The sequence below is a fragment of the Typopeltis vanoorti genome, chromosome 20 (assembly GCF_054136105.1).
Source record: "Typopeltis vanoorti isolate ZY-2024b chromosome 20, IOZ_Tvanoo_1.0, whole genome shotgun sequence".
Lineage (NCBI taxonomy): Eukaryota > Metazoa > Arthropoda > Arachnida > Uropygi > Thelyphonidae > Typopeltis > Typopeltis vanoorti.
This window is the reverse complement of record NC_143568.1, coordinates 81,908,410-81,929,344: the sequence shown is the minus strand read 5'-3', so window position 1 is coordinate 81,929,344 and position 20,935 is coordinate 81,908,410. Positions and strand designations below refer to the sequence as shown.

Here is a 20,935-nt window from a genome sequence, read left to right as displayed (position 1 = left end):
GATTGTGCTTTTTTTTTTTTTTTTTTTAAAGACCTGGCTATTTTTTCCAATCTGCTATGGATGTAGGGTATAGTGGTGGCATTTCTGAAATCCTTCTGTAGCGATGGCCAAGGAATTGGGAAGGAACTGATTATTTTTTTAATTTTGTAATTACTGTAGCCATTAGAAAGGAAGGTGTTATGTATGTGGTTGAATTCAGTTGAAAGAGAGGTTCCACTGGAACAAAGATTTTAGGCTCTATTGGTTAGAGTTTTAACAATGCTCTTGAGATTGAGAGGGGTGGTGGTAGGAAAGTTTGTGAATATATCTGCCTATGTGAATGGGTTTTTTATGCACAATGAAGGAAAGGTTACCATTAGAAAGGCATGTTACTAAGTAGTCTAGGAAGGGTAAATTATTGTTATTTTCTTTTTACATCGTAAACTGGATTCTTGGATATAGACTATTGAGGTGACTGAGGACGGAGCCTAATGTGTCTGGGCTATGAAGACAAATAGAGAACACATCATCTGCATATCTTAGCTAGATAGAAGGTTTGAGAGGGACTGATTCTACGGCTCGCTTTTCAAAATTTTCATCTAAAAATTGGCAATGGAGTGAGAGGGAAGAAACCCATAGCAGTTCCCTCTATTTGTTTGTAAATTTTGTTCTTCCAAGAAAATAACCAGAATTGATGGCAAAGGAAAAAAGATCTAAGATATCAGAAGGAAAAACATTTTTTGTGTGTCATTTAAGGGAATATTGGTAAACAGTTAGGTGGTGTCAAAGTTTACTAATATATCTGTATTATTTATTATTATTTAAATTTTCAATCAAGGTTTTAAAATGGGTAGAGCTTCTTATATAGGATGTAAGTCCAGTGAGCAGGGAGGGGTAGGAGAGTTTGCCAGCTGTTTTGACAATTTGTAGCATGAAGCATCAGTGGCATCTGTTATTGGTCTTAGAGGAGAATTAGGTTTGTGGATTTTAGGTAAACAATATATCGCCCTACGGGGAGGGGTACGAGAACTGAAGGGTTTGAGTTTTTTTGTAATGTCCAGCAGCCAGGAAGGTACTTTTTAAAGTAATTTTAACTCGAGTTTTTTTGTGGGATCGTGATCTAGTGGGATATAGGTGGTATGATCTTGGAGAATAATATCCATTTTTCGATTATATTCCGTGGCATTAATATAGCTGTCTGTCTTTCAGACAGACAGGTAGATCAGCAACCATCTGTTTAAAAGAACTCAAATTGTACATCTGCAGTCACAACTACGGTCAATCTGACCTTGCAGACCACGTGATTGCAGATGTATGATTTGTGTTCATATTGGATATATCCCACAGGATCTCCTGAAAGAAAACCACCATGCTCCACCATAGTAAATTTAAAAAGGAAAGACTGTTTTTAGAATCTGCAGCGGCACTCAGAAATCAACCAAATTTAAATAAAGATGGATGTATAAAACTTTCCAAAATTTGGGAAACAATAATTATCAGAGGTTCCGTTTTACATCCTAGGCCATCTACAAATGCCCATAGTGGGCACACCACCTAGATAGGATATTAGAGTCACCCACATGTTTCATTTAGTATTGTGTTGTCTTTGTGTATCTTGTGTGTGTGTGTGTTACAAGAATTATTTGTAATTCCTGAAGATGTCTCAGTAACGGAGACGAAATATTGAAAGCATTAAAATTAGTTTTTAATCCTTTTCTACTGCTGTAAATATTCCCTTAAACCTCCAACATGATGTCCTCCCAGCACTCAAGTCTTAACACATGGAGCAAAGAGACTGTAAAAGGAATTGGAGATGATAAAGGTGATATGAAAACTGAAGATAAAAATATTCTAGATGTCTGGAGTAATTACTTTGAAAGTGAGTTGAATGAAATAAGCAGCGACAGCATGATGGTAGAAAACACTCACCAGGAATGCGATCAGGAATACATAATCAATATTTGAAGTAGAAAAAGTCATCAAAAACCTGAAATGTTGAAAGGCACCAGAAGTAGATATTAGACCTGGAATATGCAAATATAGATGTACGAGTCAGAGAGACGAATTCCAGATTATTGGAGTAGATTTCTCATAGTACCTATCTATAAAAGGAATTGAATTGGAGAATTACAGAGGAATTTCCATATGGAGTGCTCCTTTATAATCTATACTTGTATCTATATTAACTTCAGTAAGATACCATGTAAATTATTATCCTAACCCTAAGCATTCAGTCTGATATTGTAGTATTACTACTACTAACAATATTTCATGTGGCAGTGAGTTTGGAGTCATCTGGTGTGAGGTGGAATCTAACACTGATGGATCAGTTGCTGGTGATGAAGAAATGCATCACCAAATAGAAAATATGAACATGAAAAGAGTAATCATAATGAGAGACTTTAATTATCCAAATATTGATTGGGTAGCAGTAGAATCTCATGAGAAGAATGAAAATGCATTTCTTGAGCTGTTGCGGGATAACTTCCTCAAGTTATCCTCCAAGCAGCATGTGACAGAAGGAACTTGAGGTCAAAGAGTGTTAGATTTGATTATAGTCAGAGGGCATTTCAGTTAAAGACGTAACTATTCTGCCTCCGGTTGGTGACAGTGATCATTTGGTACTCACTTTGGAAGTGACTAAGTTTATGAATGTTCCATTCAGAATAGGTTACATGCTGAACTACAAAGCAGGAAATTATGACCAACTGAAGAGTATACTGAGTTCAGTGGATCAGTTGCTGGATGGAAAGAATATCGACAGTGCATGGGAAGCATTTAAACAATACTTAAATGATGCGATATCAGAATGTGTCCTGAGAGTTCGACGAATAAATAAGGTAGGAATCAAATGGATATGTAATCTTATTAAACAAGAGATTCGTAAGAAAAGGATGATGTGGAAGGAATACCGTGTGCATATGATTACATCGGTTATGAACATTATAAGCAATAGGCTAGAATAGTCACAACTGTTGTACAGAAAGCAAAGTCTGAGCATGAAAAGAAACTGGCTCTGTGTGATAAAGACAACCCACAAGAATTCTATCGATATGCTGCAAGTAAAAGAAAGAATGAATATGAAAGAAGTGAATATGAAAGCAATAGGGATTGTTAGGATATCAGCATGTGTGCTAAAAGAGTGTTCAGCTGAATTAATTATTCCTTTGACTAGGCTATTTAATATGAGTCTCGGAACAGGGAAGATTCCACAATAATGGAAGGAATGTATGGTAATTCCATTTCACAAGGGTGGTGCAAAGACCGATGTATCCAAGTATCAACCGATTAGTGTCTCAGGATAGTGGTGAAGATTTTGGAAAAATTAGTTAGGGTTTGCATTCAGAAATGGGTTGACAATGAATCTCTACTTTGCAATGAACAACATGGGTTTACTAGGGGAAGGTCATGTTTTAGCAACTTGCTCACATTTTATAACAATGTTACCATTGAACTAGACAAGGAAATGGATACACAATAATACTTTTGGATGGTAGACTGTTGCATAAATTGGAGAAAATGGGTTTGTGTTATAGAATATTAGCATGGATAAGAGGATGGCTGACTGACAGATATCAAAAAGTGGTATATGGGGGATGTGAGTCTGCAATATTTAAGGTAACCAGTGGTGTATCACGAGGATCAGTGCTTGGTCCACTGCTATTCAATCTGTATACATTAATGATATTGGGAAGGATTTGACAAGCAACATACACTTATTTGCTGATGATGCAAAGATAGGTATGGTAATCAGGAATGCTGCTGATATGCAGTACCTGCAGAATGATTTGAATAGGCTGGAATTATGATCATGGAAAAATGGGTGTCAGTTCAAGGTCAGTAAATGTTAAGTCATTCACTTCGGCATGATTAGATATCTAACGTCGTATTATATTGGTGGGATTATGCTAGAAGAAACTGATGAGGCTAGGGATCTTGGAGTGTTAATAGATAGGAAGTTGAAGTTCAGGGGCCATGTGGCAAAGATTGCAAATATAACTCAAAAGATAAAGCAATGCTGAAACGAACATTCACATGTAAAGATAAGAATGTCATTTTGCCTCTTTACAAAGCCTTGATAAGACCTCACTTGGATTATTATGCACAGGTTTGGTCTCCTGGTTTCTGTTGTGATTCTGATATATTGGAGAGAGTACAAAGGAGAGTGTTAAAAATTATATCAGGATTGTGGAATACTGATTATGAAGACAGATTGAGGAGTTGTGGACTGCAGAGACACTGGCAAACAGGAGAAAGGGGGGGGGGGGTGATGTGATTGAGACTTGGAAACTTTTGAAATGGGGGTCATACAGGATTTCAATTGATGGAATTTTTCAATTTATGGAGGGTGGGAAATGGACCAGAGGGCATCCTTGGAAGGTGAGAATGAAGGCTGCTAAGAAGGGGATGAGGGCAAGAATTTTCTCTCAGAGGATGGTGCATGATTGGAATGGATTGTCATTGGATGTTGCGAGTGCAAGCAGTGTGAATGAATTCAAGAATAAGTATGATAGCTGGTGTGTGTAGTATGTGGCCTCCCTCAATGAGTCTCTGACTGCCTTGAGGTGTCTGTCTTAATAATAATAATATTGTTGCATTCAAACATCCTTGAAGTACTTCCCATACTCTGCTGGTTCCTTTACCATGCAGTTTCTCATGCCATTGCACTGTTTCAAACAGTTTATTATAATCACCTGCTTTATAATTCTACATATGCTCCTTAATTAGAGCCCCCCCCCCCTCTCTCTCTCTTATATGCATTGCCACCTCTCAAGTCAGGATTTCATGATTAGTGTCAACACTTGGAGGCATACTTTCAGAAGTTTGTAAGTCAAATCTATAGATTCTTATATGCTATTATCAGATTCAGTGATCTTGTACTGTGAGTTCCTTCCATTACATGCTGCTTAGGGTATTTACAGGTAGGCTGACGGCTTGAAAAATGTGCTCATCTGCTTATCTGTAATGAGTTAAAAAAATTTTAGTTGATAAGCAAAAAAAATCTGAAGAGGAGTTTCAGTATAATCATCAGGTTTATTTATATAATGCCAATTCAATTTTAAGTCATAATTTTTTTTTGTATTTTACCTTATTTATTGCATCTATTAGGAAATGTTGGTGATTACAAATGCCTGTTATCACTGACTTTGTTGTAATGGAATATGACTAGTTGCATGCATATTCTATCATGTTACTTATCATGCATTAATAGATATTAAAAGTTGAAAAGATGACAAAGACGTATTCATTTTCACATCCAAAGTATTTCTTTGTACTGATGTTTTTCAATTGTTTTCTTAGTTGCTGATGTGTCATATGACATTACTGGGCCTATCAATCTGACAATAGTTGGGAGTCAGTTATAATTCAGAAATGCACTAGTATAGTTATATGTGTAGACCTAAGGTTTTTATTGAGTGCTTTTATGTTATTAAACATTTCCAACATTTATTTATAATTTCAGAGAAGAAATTGCGTGAACTTTTTTCATAAAAATGATTTAAGGCATTTAAGTGTTAGAAGCAAAAAACTTTGAAAAAAATATTAATAAAAATAAATAAATAAATAAATGGTCTTGTAGCACTTATAAAATGCAGGGATTTTTCCTTCAAAGATTAATAAACACACTCAGATATATGTAGTTAACATATTTGCTTCAACACTTGTAGTTATACAGGGTAAAAATTAGCCATAACATATGTTAAAGATACCAAGCTATTTTAAACCTAGTTTTACTCCATTTCCCAAGTAAGCAAACAGACAAACAAGTCAAGTTTGCACATGCAAGTGTTGCAAGTCTATCTGATCCTGCACGTAGTGCAAGACCAAGGCAACTCATGGTAAAAGTAGAATAAGCTCTGATCACTAATCTTAATATTTACCCTTAATGCAAAGCACATCTCCTTGAGGAGATATATGATGCTTTGTATTAAAGGCAAGGGGCCATTACCCAGACTGGTTTCGACCTTTATTGAGGTCTCATCAGTGGGAGCCAGGCTAGAAATACCGAGATTTTATGAATACAGAGCTTATACGTATTTTACCAGAACAAGTTACCATAAAGTGGTTTAACCTTATTAAATAAAAATCTCAGGAGGAGATATAAATGTAGAAAGTATTTTACCTTGGGTATAATAAATGTTAAAGATACCAAGCTATTTTAAACCTGGTTTTACTCCATTTCCCAAGTAAGCAAACAGACAAACAAGTCACGTTTGTACCTGCAAGTGTTGCAAGTCTAGCTGATCCTGCACGTAGTGCAAGACCAAGGCAACTCATGGTAAAAGTAGAATAAGCTCTTATCACTAATCTTAATATTTACCCTTAATGCAAAGCACATCTCCTTGAGGAGATGTATGATGCTTTGTATTAAAGGCAAGGGGCCACTACCCAGACCGGTTTCGACCTTTATTGAGGTCTCATCAGTGGGAGCCAGGCTAGAAATACCAAGATTTTAGTAATACAGAGCTTATACGTATTTTACCAGAACAAGTTACCATAAAGTGGTTTAACCTTATTAAATAAAAATCTCAGGAGGAGATATAAATGTAGTGGCCCCTTGCCTTTAATACAAAGCATCCATACTAGGTAGATCAGCAGAATTAGAAACAAAAGATATGTGGAAAATGGTTTGGATGTTAAATCAGGTGTAAGACTAGGTTGTACACTAATTCAACTGCTATTCATAAACTTCACGTTAAGAAAAGCTATTAACCACCCATCTCGCTGTGACGGAGGAAATATATCAACCTCCTTACATTTTGTATTCATATTATTTGAACAGTATCCTGCATTCACATCCATGTTTTGGTTGATCATTAGACATTATGACTGGTAGGGATATTAATCCTGATATTCAAATAGGTGATATTCAACTTAGTGTTTTTTATACTAATCAGATAATGTTATCTGCTTAATCAAATTTAAGAGGATAAAGGGATACAAGTCTTTAAGAATGTTTAGCCAATTTAAATTAAATCAGACAACAATTTATTAACTGCTGTGATTAAATTATTGTCTGATTTTTGCCATGAAACAGCAATAGAAAGAATAAAATAGATAGGAAAATTGAAAACATCCTAAACATTGAATTGTTTAGAGTATTTGGTAAAGAGGAGGAATTTAGGGGTTTAGCAGTCTTTAGCATGGAATGTCAAATATTACAAATGCTCACGTACTGTCCATTTTATGGAAGGAATCATGTTAACATTTCAGATAGTAACTAATTGTCTCTAGGCCTTTCTAGAGTTTTCTTGTCATGCTGGAAACCAAATGACCAAATTTATGTGTGCAGTAATCTGACTCCTTATCTTTGCTTGTCAGCACTCTCATCATAGCAGCAACGTACTGTGTAACTTTTGCAACTCTTGTAGTGTAGGTCTTGACTATAACCCCTCCCCCCCAATTCCTGAATCTCATCTATCTCTTGGAGCCCATTTCCATTAGTACAGTATGCAATGTTTATTACACTATTGCACTCTAAATTGTTAAGCCTTGCATTTATTAAAATGACAACTTTACATGTAGATCTTAGACTAAAAGACTATTTAAGTCCTTCTGAAAGGACTTGACATTATCATCAGTCTTTCTAATTCTCTTCAACTTTACATCAGCAAACAACTGATGAAAAGTCGAAGAGAAACAACTGATGTAAAAACATGCTGAATATTTTCTGTCAATCTGTGGGAAATATCATGGGTTACTTTCCTTTTTTGGGATATTGCTCTTGCCCCACTCTTCCCCAAAATACACACTGCTTGCATATTTTGGATAATATCTTATCCATCTGACTAATATTTTACCATCCCTCCATTGCTTGCAATTTGCCTGTTATCTTAAATATTAGTATATGATTGTTCATTATCCAGCCATATTCATTGCAAGTTTTATAAAGTAAAGCATAGTAAGATGTCTTTTTTACAAGCATATATTGAATTGTCATAAATCAGCACTGAAATGTCAATAGGCTCCTTTCTGTGTTTTAGTCGTAACTGGTCTCCACAATATCTTAATTTCAATTGCAGATATGCATACTAGTCCATCTGTAATTGGAAACATCTTTTCCCTCTGCATTACTCTTGTGCACTGGCACCCTGCCCCTCTTTTATCTCTGCCAAAAACAGTGACACCGTTTTGCTTTCCCTCTGCTTTTCAAAATATCTGCTCACTCAAAAAAAAACATATCTGCTGTTTTATTTTTTTTTAATTCAGTAAAATCTCGATTTAACGGACTTTGGATTTAATGGACATAATTTAATGAATAAATACAGATAATGAAATAATTAATAAAAAAAAATAATACAATGGTTAATCGGAAGCGATTGACAGTGTTTATAATTTGCATCTTCGGGTACATTCATGTATATTTATGATATTTTGTGTGTACTCGTAATAGTTTGCACACATGCATGTGCTTTGGTTCGATAGTATCGGTGGCATAGCGTTTGCTAGCGCAGAACACATAGTGTGGAGTAATTTGTAGTTAAACTGTTATTAATCATTATTAATATCAGTTAATATGTCTGGGGTTAAAAGAAAACGAGTAAACTTGATGATAGCACAAAAACTTGAGTTAATAAGTAAGTTGGAAAGTGGTGCATCTGTTGCTCATGTTTGTGAACTTTACGGGGTAAAAAAAGCAAACAGTTTTGGACATATGTAAAAATAAAGGCAAAATTACTCAGTTTTTGCTAAAATATAGCATCGAAACCTTCAAAAGTGATTTCACTGTGGCAGATAAGGAACATATGAAGTTGGCCAAGCATAAGAATTTAGAAGTTTACTAGTAGTTCTTCGACAGTGGTCTAGTGGTGTTGTTGTTTGTGATGTTGAACTAAGGTTGGCTGCTGAAAAACTGGCGCAGCACATGGACATACAGTTCCAGGCAAGTGATGGGTGGCTTTGGCACATTTGTAAACGTCATGGCATTACGTATAGGTAAACGTGGTGAAGCACTGAGAGCTGATATTGAACAAGTTGAGCCCTTCAGAAAAATACATCAATTAAGTCATTGAATCTGAGGGTCTTATTTTGTCTCAAGTTTACAATGCCGATGAAACCTGCCTGTTCTATCGTACTATTCCCGAAAATACATTCGCGAACAAAAATGAGATTAGCACGCCTGGCCACAAATTAAACAGGGAGCGTATTTTAGCCCTACTTTGTGCTAATGACAATGGCACGTATTGCCTCAAGCCAATGGTAGTCGGAAGAGCACAAAAGCCTCGTGCTTTGAAGAATGTTATAAACCAGTTGCCTGCCATCTATTCCAGCTCAAGGAATGCCTGGTTTACAAGTGACATTTTTTCCGACTGGTTTTTCAATCACTTCATACCTGAAGTGCAAAACTACCAAGAAGAGGTCATGCAGATCTCTCCTGAAGATGTAAAAGCTGTTTTACTTCTTGATAATGCATCAGCCCATCCTAATGCTGAGAAATTGGTTAGCAGGAATGGAAGAATAAAATGTATCTTCCTTCCTCCAAACACCACTTCTGTAATACAGCCTACAGACTAGGGAGTCATTTGCCTGCAAGAGGTTGTATAAGAAGAAGAAGTTTCTTGAAGAAGTTAAGTTATTTTGGAGAACAAAAATGATCCCAAAAAAGATACAAGAGGAGTCAGGACACTTCAAAATTTGCACGCATACAACATTAAGTCTGCCATCTTAATTTTTCTGCTGTTTGGAAGGAAATAAAACTACAATATTGGCTAATGGTTGGACCAAATTACTGAAAGGGAGTGAACCAGAATACGATTTCAGAGGTTTTGAAACCTCTGATTTCTGTGAAACTGATGTGAGCTGGTGATAATGCCAGTGAGAATGACATTGATGAGGGCGACCCAGGCTACCAAATTCTCAGCCAGGAAGAGATTGCTGAAGATGTTCTACGGGGCGATCAGGAGGTTGACAACAAGGAAGAAGAAGAAGAAGCGGTTCCAGCTGGTCCAAAACTATAGGTGGTTATGGACATCATCTCATTCATAACATGCATCTTCATATCCAGAGGTGATTGCTTATTATGAACATTTTCGGCAATTTCAATTATTAATTATTAAGAAACAGTATAAAAGTGAAAAGCAACTGAAACTTCATGCTTTTTTTCAAGACCAATCCTCAGTAAAATGGTATTTACATTAAAATGTTGTTATTAAAATATATTAATAACAACATTTTAATGTAAATACATTACATTAAAATGTAAATGGTATTTGGTATTGAAAATAAAACACTTTCAGTACCATTGAAAATGTTTTATTTTCAATACTATTCTTAAGATTTGCGATTTAGCGGACTTAACCCTTAGTCCGTTATTATTAATAATTTTACATTATTAAGAATAATGTAAAATTAATTGATTCATATGATTAATTACACTTCCTTTTTTTTTTTTTACCTCCTTTTAGAAATGGATTATTCTCAGTACCAAAACTAGCTTTAATCTGAATGACTGACTCTGATATGACATATTTTGAAAGACAAAAGAAGAATGCTTTGTACAAAAGAAATGAGCTCTGCTTTTCAATATCTTCATGCAACAGCCAGGGAAGGATATCCAAGTTATCCAACTTGTGACTATTAAGTGTTAATTTATTAACACTATTTATTAAGGTTTTTTTTTTTTTTTTTTTTTATAAATGCGAGACTGAGATTTTCTTCCCACAAAGAGGCACATTGACTGGTTAACACAAACATAATCAGCTATTTCACAAATATGGTAGACTGCAGGCTTAAAAATGGTACCTTCTATCAGAGCTTCTTAAACTGTCGGTTGCGACCCCAAATGGGGTCATGTAACTGAATGTAGGTGGGGGGGGGCTCACAAAAACTTGGCAACAGTAAAAGGTTTCTGAATGCGCAACGACCAAAAATTAATTCAGATTTGAGCTATTGTTTGTAATTCTTTATGTAAATGGTAAAATTATATGTATACCAAAGAATTGTTTTAAAATAAATTTCTTTATCATTTATTATCAGTAAATGTTTAATTTGTATACCTATATACCCGGGGTCATGTAAAAATTTCTCGGGTGAAAAGAGGTTCGCGAGTGGAGAAAGTTTAAGAAGCGCTGCCTTATATGACAGTCAAGAAATATGACCATTATTTTGAAAGTCCTCAGCTTGAATCCTGTATAGAATGAAAGGAACATTCTAGCTAGAAAAGTTTATCCTGTCCTGAAAAAATACAGATTCTTCCACTCTTTCAAAACAGCAAAACTGGCCATATGCATAAATCTTATTTTTAACTGAACTGATCTGAATAAATAACTGAATAAATCTTATTTATATATGCTGATGGGTGAAATTACCCATCAGCATGAAGTCATTAGCAAACTGCTTTGAAACTTAATTGGCATTGAGAGAATTTTGATTAAAAATGTGTTTTCCTCTCTGGCTTATCTAGGAAATATAACAGTACTGATACTTTATTATTATTATTGAACCAGTGCCTCCATGGAGTCCGAAGACTCTTTGTGGGAGACCCAAACTATCCACACAATTTATCATATCTCTCCTTGAACCCATTAACAGAAAAAGCACTCACAATCGAGTCTGGAAACCCATTCCACTCATTCACAACTCTCCAAGCAAAAAATCTACTCACACCCCTATTAACCACACCTTTATTTAACTTCCAGGGATGACCCCTTTGTTCTGGCTGCTCCAGCTAAGTGTTGAAAGATTTCCCCTGCAATCCTATAAACTCCTTTAAGCAACTTAAATGTTTCTATCATATCCTCTCTTTTTCCCTATCAGCCAACTTCTGTAATCCACACATCCTCAATCTTAATAGGGTGCATTCTACAGACCACTTACCATCTTGGTCACTCGTCTCTGAATCTTCTCCACCATTTCCTCATCCCCAAGAAACCTAGGAGACCAGACTTGAGTACAGTAAGCCAGTTGTGCACATATTAAGGCCTTATAAAGAGGAATAACAATTTCCTTATCTCTATTTGTTAATGTGTTCTTCACTAGTCAAGTAATCTTATTGGCTACCTTAGCAATATGTCTTCTAAACTACAACTCTCTGTCTACTACCACCCTTAAATCTCTAGCTTCATCTATTTCCTAGAGTTGAGTGCCATCAATGTGATACACTGCCTGTAATCTATTTATCTCAAAATGCATAACTTTACGTTTCTTGACATTAAACTGACTCCCATTAAATTTTGTACATACTGACAGCCTATTTAAGTTCTGTTTAAGTCTTGTAAGCTCTCCAATAGTTAATCGCCTTGATTAACTATTATCCTATCTAATTTCGCATCATCAGCAAACAACGGAATATTTCCTTTCAGGTTGTTGCCTATATCGTTTATGTACAAATGAAACAGCAATAATCCCAGCACAAAACCTTGCAGCACACCATTAGTCACCTGTTTTTGTCTCGAATCTGCCCCTCTATATACTACTTTTTGATATTTGTCCAGCAGCCACCCTATTATATATTTAAATAGTGTCATATCCATCCCCATTTGTTCTAATTTGCGTAACAGGGTTCCATGTAGTATTCTGCTAAATGCCATTTAAATCCAGTAGAATCATTGCGTTGCCATTTTCTTTATCCAACTCAGCTGTTACTCGATTATAAAAAGTTAGTAAATTACTAAGGAATGACTGACTCTTCACAAAGCCATGTTGACCCTCATACAGTATCATATTTTTATCTGCCCATTCTTGAATTCTCTTTTTTGCCAATTTTTCTAGTACTTTTACCATCACGCCTGAGATACTGATTGGTCTATAATTTACTACTGCAAATTATAGACCAATCAGTCTTAGAATCTCCCTTACACAAAGGAATTATTTTGCCCTCTTTTCCACTCCCTTGGAACTCTACTAGAGCTGAGACTTAAATTAAAGAGCCTAGTCAAAGGCATTGCCAGTTCCCTTGCACATTCTTGCAAAACCCAAGCTGATATCCCATCCAATCTCACAGCTGTATTTACATTGAGATTCTGCAATATTCTAAGAACCTCCAATTCATCCACATCTGTTCCCACATTACTGGCGGTCACATAGGTTAAAGCCTTTTTAGGATGATATACCTTCGCAAAATTGTCACTCAGTAATATGTAATGATAATGGTCACGAGGAGACAGAAGCTTCTGTCTCCTCGTGACCATTATCACTCATTAAGGTTAATCTTTCATAGTCATTCTTCCTCTTACTTGCCATATAACGAAAAAACGCTTTGGGAATTCCTTTGGCCTTCTTGGCTAGATTCTTCTCATGATATGATTTTGCCTTCCTTCTCATGCTGGTCACCTTTCCCTTCTTATTATTTTTCTTCTGCAGCTCATGCTTAATGATACACCCTCTGTCCAAAAAGAAACCGAACTTTTCGAAAATAGAAGAGACTAGTGGCGCCACCTGTTGTATCTTTTTGTTGTCGGAAGCAGCAACCTTCGTTAGTGTTGTGTCAACTGTTTATGAATTTGTTTCATTAGAAACCCAGTTATAGTGCCAAGAGTGACAGTAACTTTTGACGAACAGTCGGAAAATGAGTTTCAAAGTTCCGATTGACTTTTGTGTTAAACTTGGTAAGTTTTACCGAAACGCATCAAATGCTTCAAAAAGCATACGGTGATGAATTCTTAACCCGTACTCAAGTTTACGGGTGGTTTAAGCGATTTCAAAGTGGTCGTGTGACGCTTGAGGACGACGAAAAGCCGAGCCATCCAAAAACTGGGCTGAGCGAAGTTAACATCCAAAAAGTGCACGATTTCATCAAAGAAAACTCAAAATCATCCTTGAGATTGATTGAAGATGAATTGGGATTCCAAAATCAACTGTGCACAACATTTTGACTGAGAGTTTGGGCCTTCGTAAATTGAATTCGCGATTTGTTCCGCACGAGTTGACCGATGACCAAAAAAATGTATCAAATTGAACACTGCAAGGACCTCATTAAAACTGCTCATAAGGACTCAGACTTCCTTGAAATGATCGTTACTGGTGACGAAACGTGGTGTTTTGAGTATGAGACGGAAATAAAGTGCCAGAGTGCTGAGTGGTGACCAGCAGAAGAGGGGCATCCGAAAAAAAGTCACTTGGAGAAGTCAAAAGTAAAGACAATCGTAAAAGCAAATGATTTGTTTCTACGATTCCAAGGGCATTATTCACAAAGAATTCATTCTGCCTGGCCAAACGGTCAATGGGGTGTTTTATCTTGAAGTTTTGATGCGATTGATAGCAAGAATTCATCGCGTACGGTATGAATATTGTGATGCAGGCAGCTGGTCACTTTAGAAAGATAATGCACTATCTCATCGTTCGAACATTGTGAGACAGTTTTTGAGCAAAATCTATGTTTTTGTGTTGGATCACTTGCCATATTCACCTGATTTAGCATCCTGTGACTTCTTTCTCTCCCCCCCGAATTCATTTGCCGATGAAAGGAAAGTGATACGCTTTCCTTTCATCGGCATTTCCTTTCCTTTACTGCCGTTTGAAAACCCCCAAACGGCAGTAACCATGACCCTCAACAGTATCCCAAAAACCGATATAAAAACCTCTTAATGAATTAATTGACCATGCCAAACTCTGTATTGAAGCTGAGGGAGAGTATATTGATTGAAATAAATGATTTGAATAATTATAATTGGCCTGTGTTTTATTTTCTATCAAAAGTTCAGTTTATTTTTGGGCAGAGGGTGTATCCTCATCCATCTAATTCCTACTTGATTAACCCTCCTTACCTTAATATACAACTTAATATTGCTTCCTCTAGAATAATGTTTCTCAACCTTTCTAAGCCCAAGGACCAGTAAAATGCCTAAAACAATTCTATGGACTACTAAGTTATGTCATTTTTTTTTAAATGTATGTAGGGATTACGAACATTTTGGAAAAACTGTGCCTTTCATAACATAATAAATCTAAAAGCATGTTTTGAATACATATGGAAACATAATTAAGTTGGAAGTAAACGATTATAGTGTGTCATCACTGAACAAAGTTTTAATTTTTATTAAACAAATAAAGGTCTCAGTTTCTGATTAGCTGTGGGGAATGTGTATGTCAACTCCGTCCCGCTGTCACACCCATCCATCTACCCACAGCAACTTTTATATTTTATATGTTATCCCCATTCACCTGTCTGCCCACACTCATTAAGCTTACCCCACAACAACTATTTTAGCGCTGTTGGTACCATGGGGAATGTCAGTGCTGTCCCACTGATGCCTTCATTCATCTGCCCACAACGACGTTTATCTTTAATCCCCATTCATCTGCCCATACTCATGAAGCTGGCTCCACAATAACTTTTATCTTCACGCACTCTCTGATTCGACCTGCGACATGTAAACTGTTCCATTCGCTAAGTGTGTTGTGAGACGAGGAAAAAATGTTGTTCTTATCTTACTTCAGTCATCATAATACTGAATACGAACTTGACATTCATGGATTCCATCATGGATGACATTCCTTGTCCTGTCCAAACCATCCCCTGCATATATCCAAAAATTTTACTCAGAACATCCCAAAGCCATTAATGCCCCCCTCCCCACACACACACTCACTCTCTCTCTCTTTCTCTCTCTCTCACTCACACTCTTCCGGCCGATACGAATTGCCTTATTTCCCAGAAGTTTTCCATGACTAGCAAAAAAAATTTAAGACATCCTGTTATATGAGGTCCTTCCCGATATCTATAAACAGTCCAACTCACGATGTCAGTCGCAAAGTGCCATCCAGGTGTTGGGTGCATTTTCCCACCAGTGACCGTATGCCATATATACCGTACGCGTGTGATTTGTACTAATCGTGTTATAACTGGCAATTAGCTTAAGGAAATAACAACGCATATAACGGATATTAATTAAAGCAAACTTTAATGAATACCTTCAATATTTTGGCAACGTCACGGTGCCATCTTCAGGAACATACAAATATGGTATGTGCATGCAGGCACTAACAAAAGCAAATGAAGAAGGAGGCAAGAAACTAATATTGTTCCTAAAGTCCTAATGGTGCCCCCTAGTGGGCTAATTGGTTTGTCTTGGCTGTTGGGCTGAAGTTCTCATAATGTAGACTTCCCAAATTTGGGGTAGTTTCACGCACCCAAATTTGTTGAGGTTTGGAACGTTTTTTAGAGCTGCTGATGATTCCATGAATAATCTTTTGTACTTGGTACGAAAGATTATTCATGGAATTATTCTTGTTTGTTATTTTAGTTTTCTTCCAACGAATTCTATGGCGGGTATCTAAGGCATGGTCTGCCAGCCCAGAGTGGCTGTACTGGTGAAACCGGATGTAGTCTTTGTGTTCTGAAATTCTGATATTTGCTGTCCTGCCTGTTTGACCAAAGTAGGACAATTTGCAGCTGCAAGGGACCTGGTATACACCAGGTAGGTCTAGGGAGAGTGGTTGGTCTTTGGTAGAGCAGATAAGGGATGCCAACTTTTTATATGGTCTGTAACAAGAAGTCAGGTAATATTTTTTGAGGATATTGGCTATTTTCTCAGAGGTGTCCTGGATGTAGGGGATGGTGATAGATTTAGTGTAATCTTTATTGTGTGTTAGGGGGAGGGGGGGGGGTTGTGGTTTACTGGTTTTAGTATTTTTTTGATTTTTTGGGGATTGTAGCCATTGGCTAAGAAAGTGTTGAGGATGTGGTTTAGTTCAGTGGTTAGGGCATCGTGATCTGAGCAGATTAATTTTGCCCTGTTAAATAGTAGTTTTATAACCCCATATTGTTGTGAGGGGGGGGGGATTGCTGGTGAATGTATCTGCCTGTATGGGTGGGTTTTCTATAAACAGAGAAAACCAAAGATCCATCAGGCTGGCAAGTGATTAGAGTGTCTAGGAAGGGGAGGGTGTTGTTTTCCTCTTTTTGTAAGGGAACTGGACTCTGGGGTGTTGGTTGTTTAGGTGTGTTAGGAAGGAGTGGAGTGTATCTAAGCCATGTGGTCAAATAGCGAACACATCCACGTAACGAAGCCAAATAGTGGGTTTTTTGTGGGGCAGAATTTATGGCTTTCTCTTCAGAGGTCTCCATAAAGAAGTTGGCCAAGGGTGGGGAAAGTGGTGAACCCATGGATGTCCCCTCTATCTGTTTGTAGAATTTTCCTTGCCAAACGAAATAGCCTGAGTTCATTGTGAACTGAAATAGGGCTGAAATATCGGGAGGAAACTTGGTTTGGATGAGGTCTAGGGTTTCCTTGAGTAGAACATTAGTGAATAGGGAGGCGACGGCAAAACTGACCATTATGTCAGTGTGTTGGAGTGAGAGGTTTTCTATTCTGGCTTTGAAGTGGGCTGAGTTTTTTATGTGTGATGGTGTGTTGCCAGTACAGTGTGTGAGCGCTTTGGCTAATTTGTATGTGGGGGAATCAAGTGAATTTCCCAAATTATAATTTGGAAAATTCACTTCTCACTGAAGACAAGATCCAGAATCGAGTCAAACCAAGATCACAGAATTACATTTTAACTCCACTGTCAATTGAAAGCACAATTAACTCTTCTTTTTTTCGATAACGAAAGGTCGTTCTCGTGACTATAAACCTGAAATAGATCTCAAACCCACAGAAATTTCTTATAAAATTATTCGGAAAATATGTTTCAAAATTCTGTTTCAGAGTTTTGAGTTGGTGACTAACCTTTTCCAGAAACTCAAAATCAACAAAAAAGATCATTTTCCACTAAAAAGGATTCCAATGTTGGAAAAGGTGCAAATTATCTGTCTTTTACATAACTAATGCACAACACCAATTTTTTTTCTTTGTTCTTGAATGCCTTTATTTTGCCATAGGCATCAAGAACAGTTAAAGAATTTTCCTGAAGGGGGGGATTTAGTTCATTTAATTTTGAAAAAACATGTCTGAAAGATGGGATAGTGTTGATAACCATGCTTTGTCAGCAAGGAGCGATGCAAAATTAGAATTACGTTCATTTACAAACAAAACTTCATGCCTTAATTGAAATAAGCTTGTTAGTACTTTGCCCCTAGAAGTCCAGAGAATTTCAGAATGAAGCAAAAGTTGTATATATTCACTGTTCATTTCATCGCTGAATACTGAAAATAACCTGTTATTTAGCGGTTGAGCTTCAATAAAATTAACTAGCTTTACAGCATTGTATAGCACTGTTTTAAATTCTGGTGGCATGCCTTTGAAGGCCACTTTTCCCTATGTATGGAATAATATACCCAATTCATATTCAGAGCCACGTCCTTGACCATAGAAACAACCCCCAACTATGCCTACCTGTAAGGGCATGAGCTCCATATGAACAGAAGCCTATATATTTTTTCCCACTGGATCCCTTTGTGTATTATGTAATTATTGAGAGTGTGAAATATTTCTCCAGTTGTTTGGGATGACAAAGTTCTACAAAACAGAATATCATTATGAATGTTGTTATCATGCACATATCTTACATAGCATATTAACTGTGCATCATCTGTAACATTAGTAGTCTCGTCTATTTGTAACGCATAATAAGAGCTCTTCTTAATTCTTTCGATTAACTGAGATTCTATGTCACCTGCCATATCATTAATTCTGTGACCGACAGTGTCATTTGAAAGAGGAATCAAATCAACATCTTTTAGTAACTTGTTGCCAAACATAGTTTTTCCCATATCTTTTATAGCTGGAAGTAGTAAATTTTCACTGATAGAATGAGCTTTCCCTGTTTTTGCTATGCGCAAACTCAAGAGATAGATGCTTCCAGTGCCTTGCTATTAATCGAACCCATGTCCGAAACTACATCTTTCCCGTGATTTAATTCGCTAAGCATCACTGAAATTGGCTTTTTTTTTTTCAATTTGCTTATTTTTCACATCACAATGTTTTGTTAAATGTCAGAGTTTTGCAGGTTTCATGCATTCGTCGTTCGACAACACTTCATAACACAAAACACATTGAGGTTTCTGTTCACTTTCATCTCCACACCAAGTAAACCAAATTCCAAATATGAACTGTTATATTTCCTACTGTATTTTTTCTTTGAACTGCTTGTTTCTTCTACTTTAATAGTATCAGATTTATTTGCTGTTACAACATGTGTATCACAATTAGGGTTAGTATCACCTGTTTCATTTGTTCTTCTTTTCAAGGTCTTAGTTCTAAGCCACTTTTCCATTATTAAAAAAGTTTCCAAAAATATATATAAATAAAATATATAAATACTGGGGTTAACTCATGACACACTTTGTCCAAGTATCATTTAGCACTTATGAAGGTATACTGAGCCTTGGTTGAAGGAGGAAAACCTTCAGTAATAAAAATCAATAAACAACAACAATTGGTTGAAATGTGGATAACACATGTTCACTTCAAATCTGACAAAACAGCAAGGGAAGGTGGAAGCAATAAAACTATATTGTTGCTCACTTCGCCCCTCTTATTATTCGTCATTCTGCCACTACAAATTACTGTAGTGCCAGAATGACGAGTAATAAAAGAGAGGTGAAGTGAACAACAGTATAGCTTTATTGCATCCTTCTTTGAACATTCTGATTCTTTTTTCTTCTTTTTACTTACTCCAATTTTAATTTGTATGGAGAACTAAGAAATATATATTTATTTAATTAATTTAAGTCTGTCTGCGAGCCACCTGTCCCATCGTCGCAGACCACAAGTTGGGAAACACTGCTCTAGATGATCCTTAACTCTCTCCCATTCACTGCCAACATTCTTCCGTTGCAGTGTTTAATGCCATGGCACAAATTTAAGCTTCCTCCTAAGCTTGTCATAATCACATGCCTTATAATTCCCCATATTTGACTGAAAATATTACTCATGTTTTACAATCTCCAAAGTCAAGACCGCATGGTCACTTTCACCAATTGGAGTCAATGTTTGGACACCTTAGTTATGGATAACTCTTCTGATCCTATGATCAGGTCCAGTACTCACCCCCCCCCCCAGTACCCTCCATCACATGCTGCCTCAAGTAATTTTCTCATCGTTAAATTCCATTTCCTGCCTGCCATGTGATCTTTCTTCCTTCCAGTCTATATCTCCATAGTTGATGTCCCCCTGTAATAATCACTCGATCTGTACTCATTGCACTAATTTGACAATGCATATCTTCCAGATCATCCATAGAACTCACTGGCCTATAGCAAAAACCAACTGTATATTTTATCTCTGGTCATAATCTCACATGAGACTGCTTCAAACAGTCCCCCCCCCTGCGCACGCACACACAATCTCCTATTCTTTTTTGGCTGCAACTCTTATTTATGAAAACAGCCATTCTCAAAAAAAAGTCTCATAAAATAAGTTCTGGTCTTTTCTTAGCAATAATTGGCAAAGAACTTCATGTTAACAGCTTTGTGCAAACCCTCATTTTCATGTTATAATGCAGAAAAAGTAACTTATTGAAATATGAAATATGCACTCTAGTTAAGCTGTAGATATTTTGGAATTCAGTTTTAAATAAGTATAGTTAATAAAGGCATTAATATGTATAATGATTTGAATTGCCAATTGCATAATATTGTGCATTGAACTTAAATACTGCAGTCAGATGAAGTATATCTAGAGGCTCAACTACAGAACATCACATCATCTCCAATGTGTCTTGAAAAGGTTTCTCTTGAGCCATCAGCCCATTTTATTGCAAGACAGTTAAATACAGTAGAAAACAAAAATAGGTATTAATTTTTTATCCTGAATTTTTTTGCATTAAAAATATTTACAATTTTGAACTATTATTTTGGTATTATTTATTTATATTAATTATTATTTATTAATTTATTATAGTAATTATTTTATGTAAAGTTACGTTTCAAATGCATTTCACCACCTAACACTTCAATGATATATTCACACATCCACCTCATTCTTGAATTTTCATTTTATTTGATCATTTGTTTATACAATACAATATATTTGTATTGTATAAACAATGTCACTGCATACTTTGTTTGATGTGGCTTCAACTGATGAAAGAATCTTGTAAACCTATAGCATATTCATACTGTGGGTAAGCTAAA

The 20,935-nt window shown here is 36.3% G+C and overlaps 1 protein-coding gene across 4 annotated transcripts in view; it reads left to right on the top strand.

The window, feature by feature from the left end:
• LOC150095599 (trafficking protein particle complex subunit 13) overlaps positions 1-20,935 on the top strand; it is a 200,329-nt gene that overhangs the window by 78,086 nt on the left and 101,308 nt on the right. For all 4 annotated transcript variants that reach the window (XR_016550085.1, XR_016550084.1, XR_016550086.1 and 1 more), the window contains exon 7: positions 20,463-20,593. Coding sequence is in view for 1 of the 4 variants with exons in the window: in XM_090410598.1 (XP_090266724.1) it covers positions 20,463-20,593 (131 nt within the window). In the remaining 3 variants the exon portion in view is untranslated. The remainder of the gene's footprint in view (positions 1-20,462; positions 20,594-20,935) is intronic.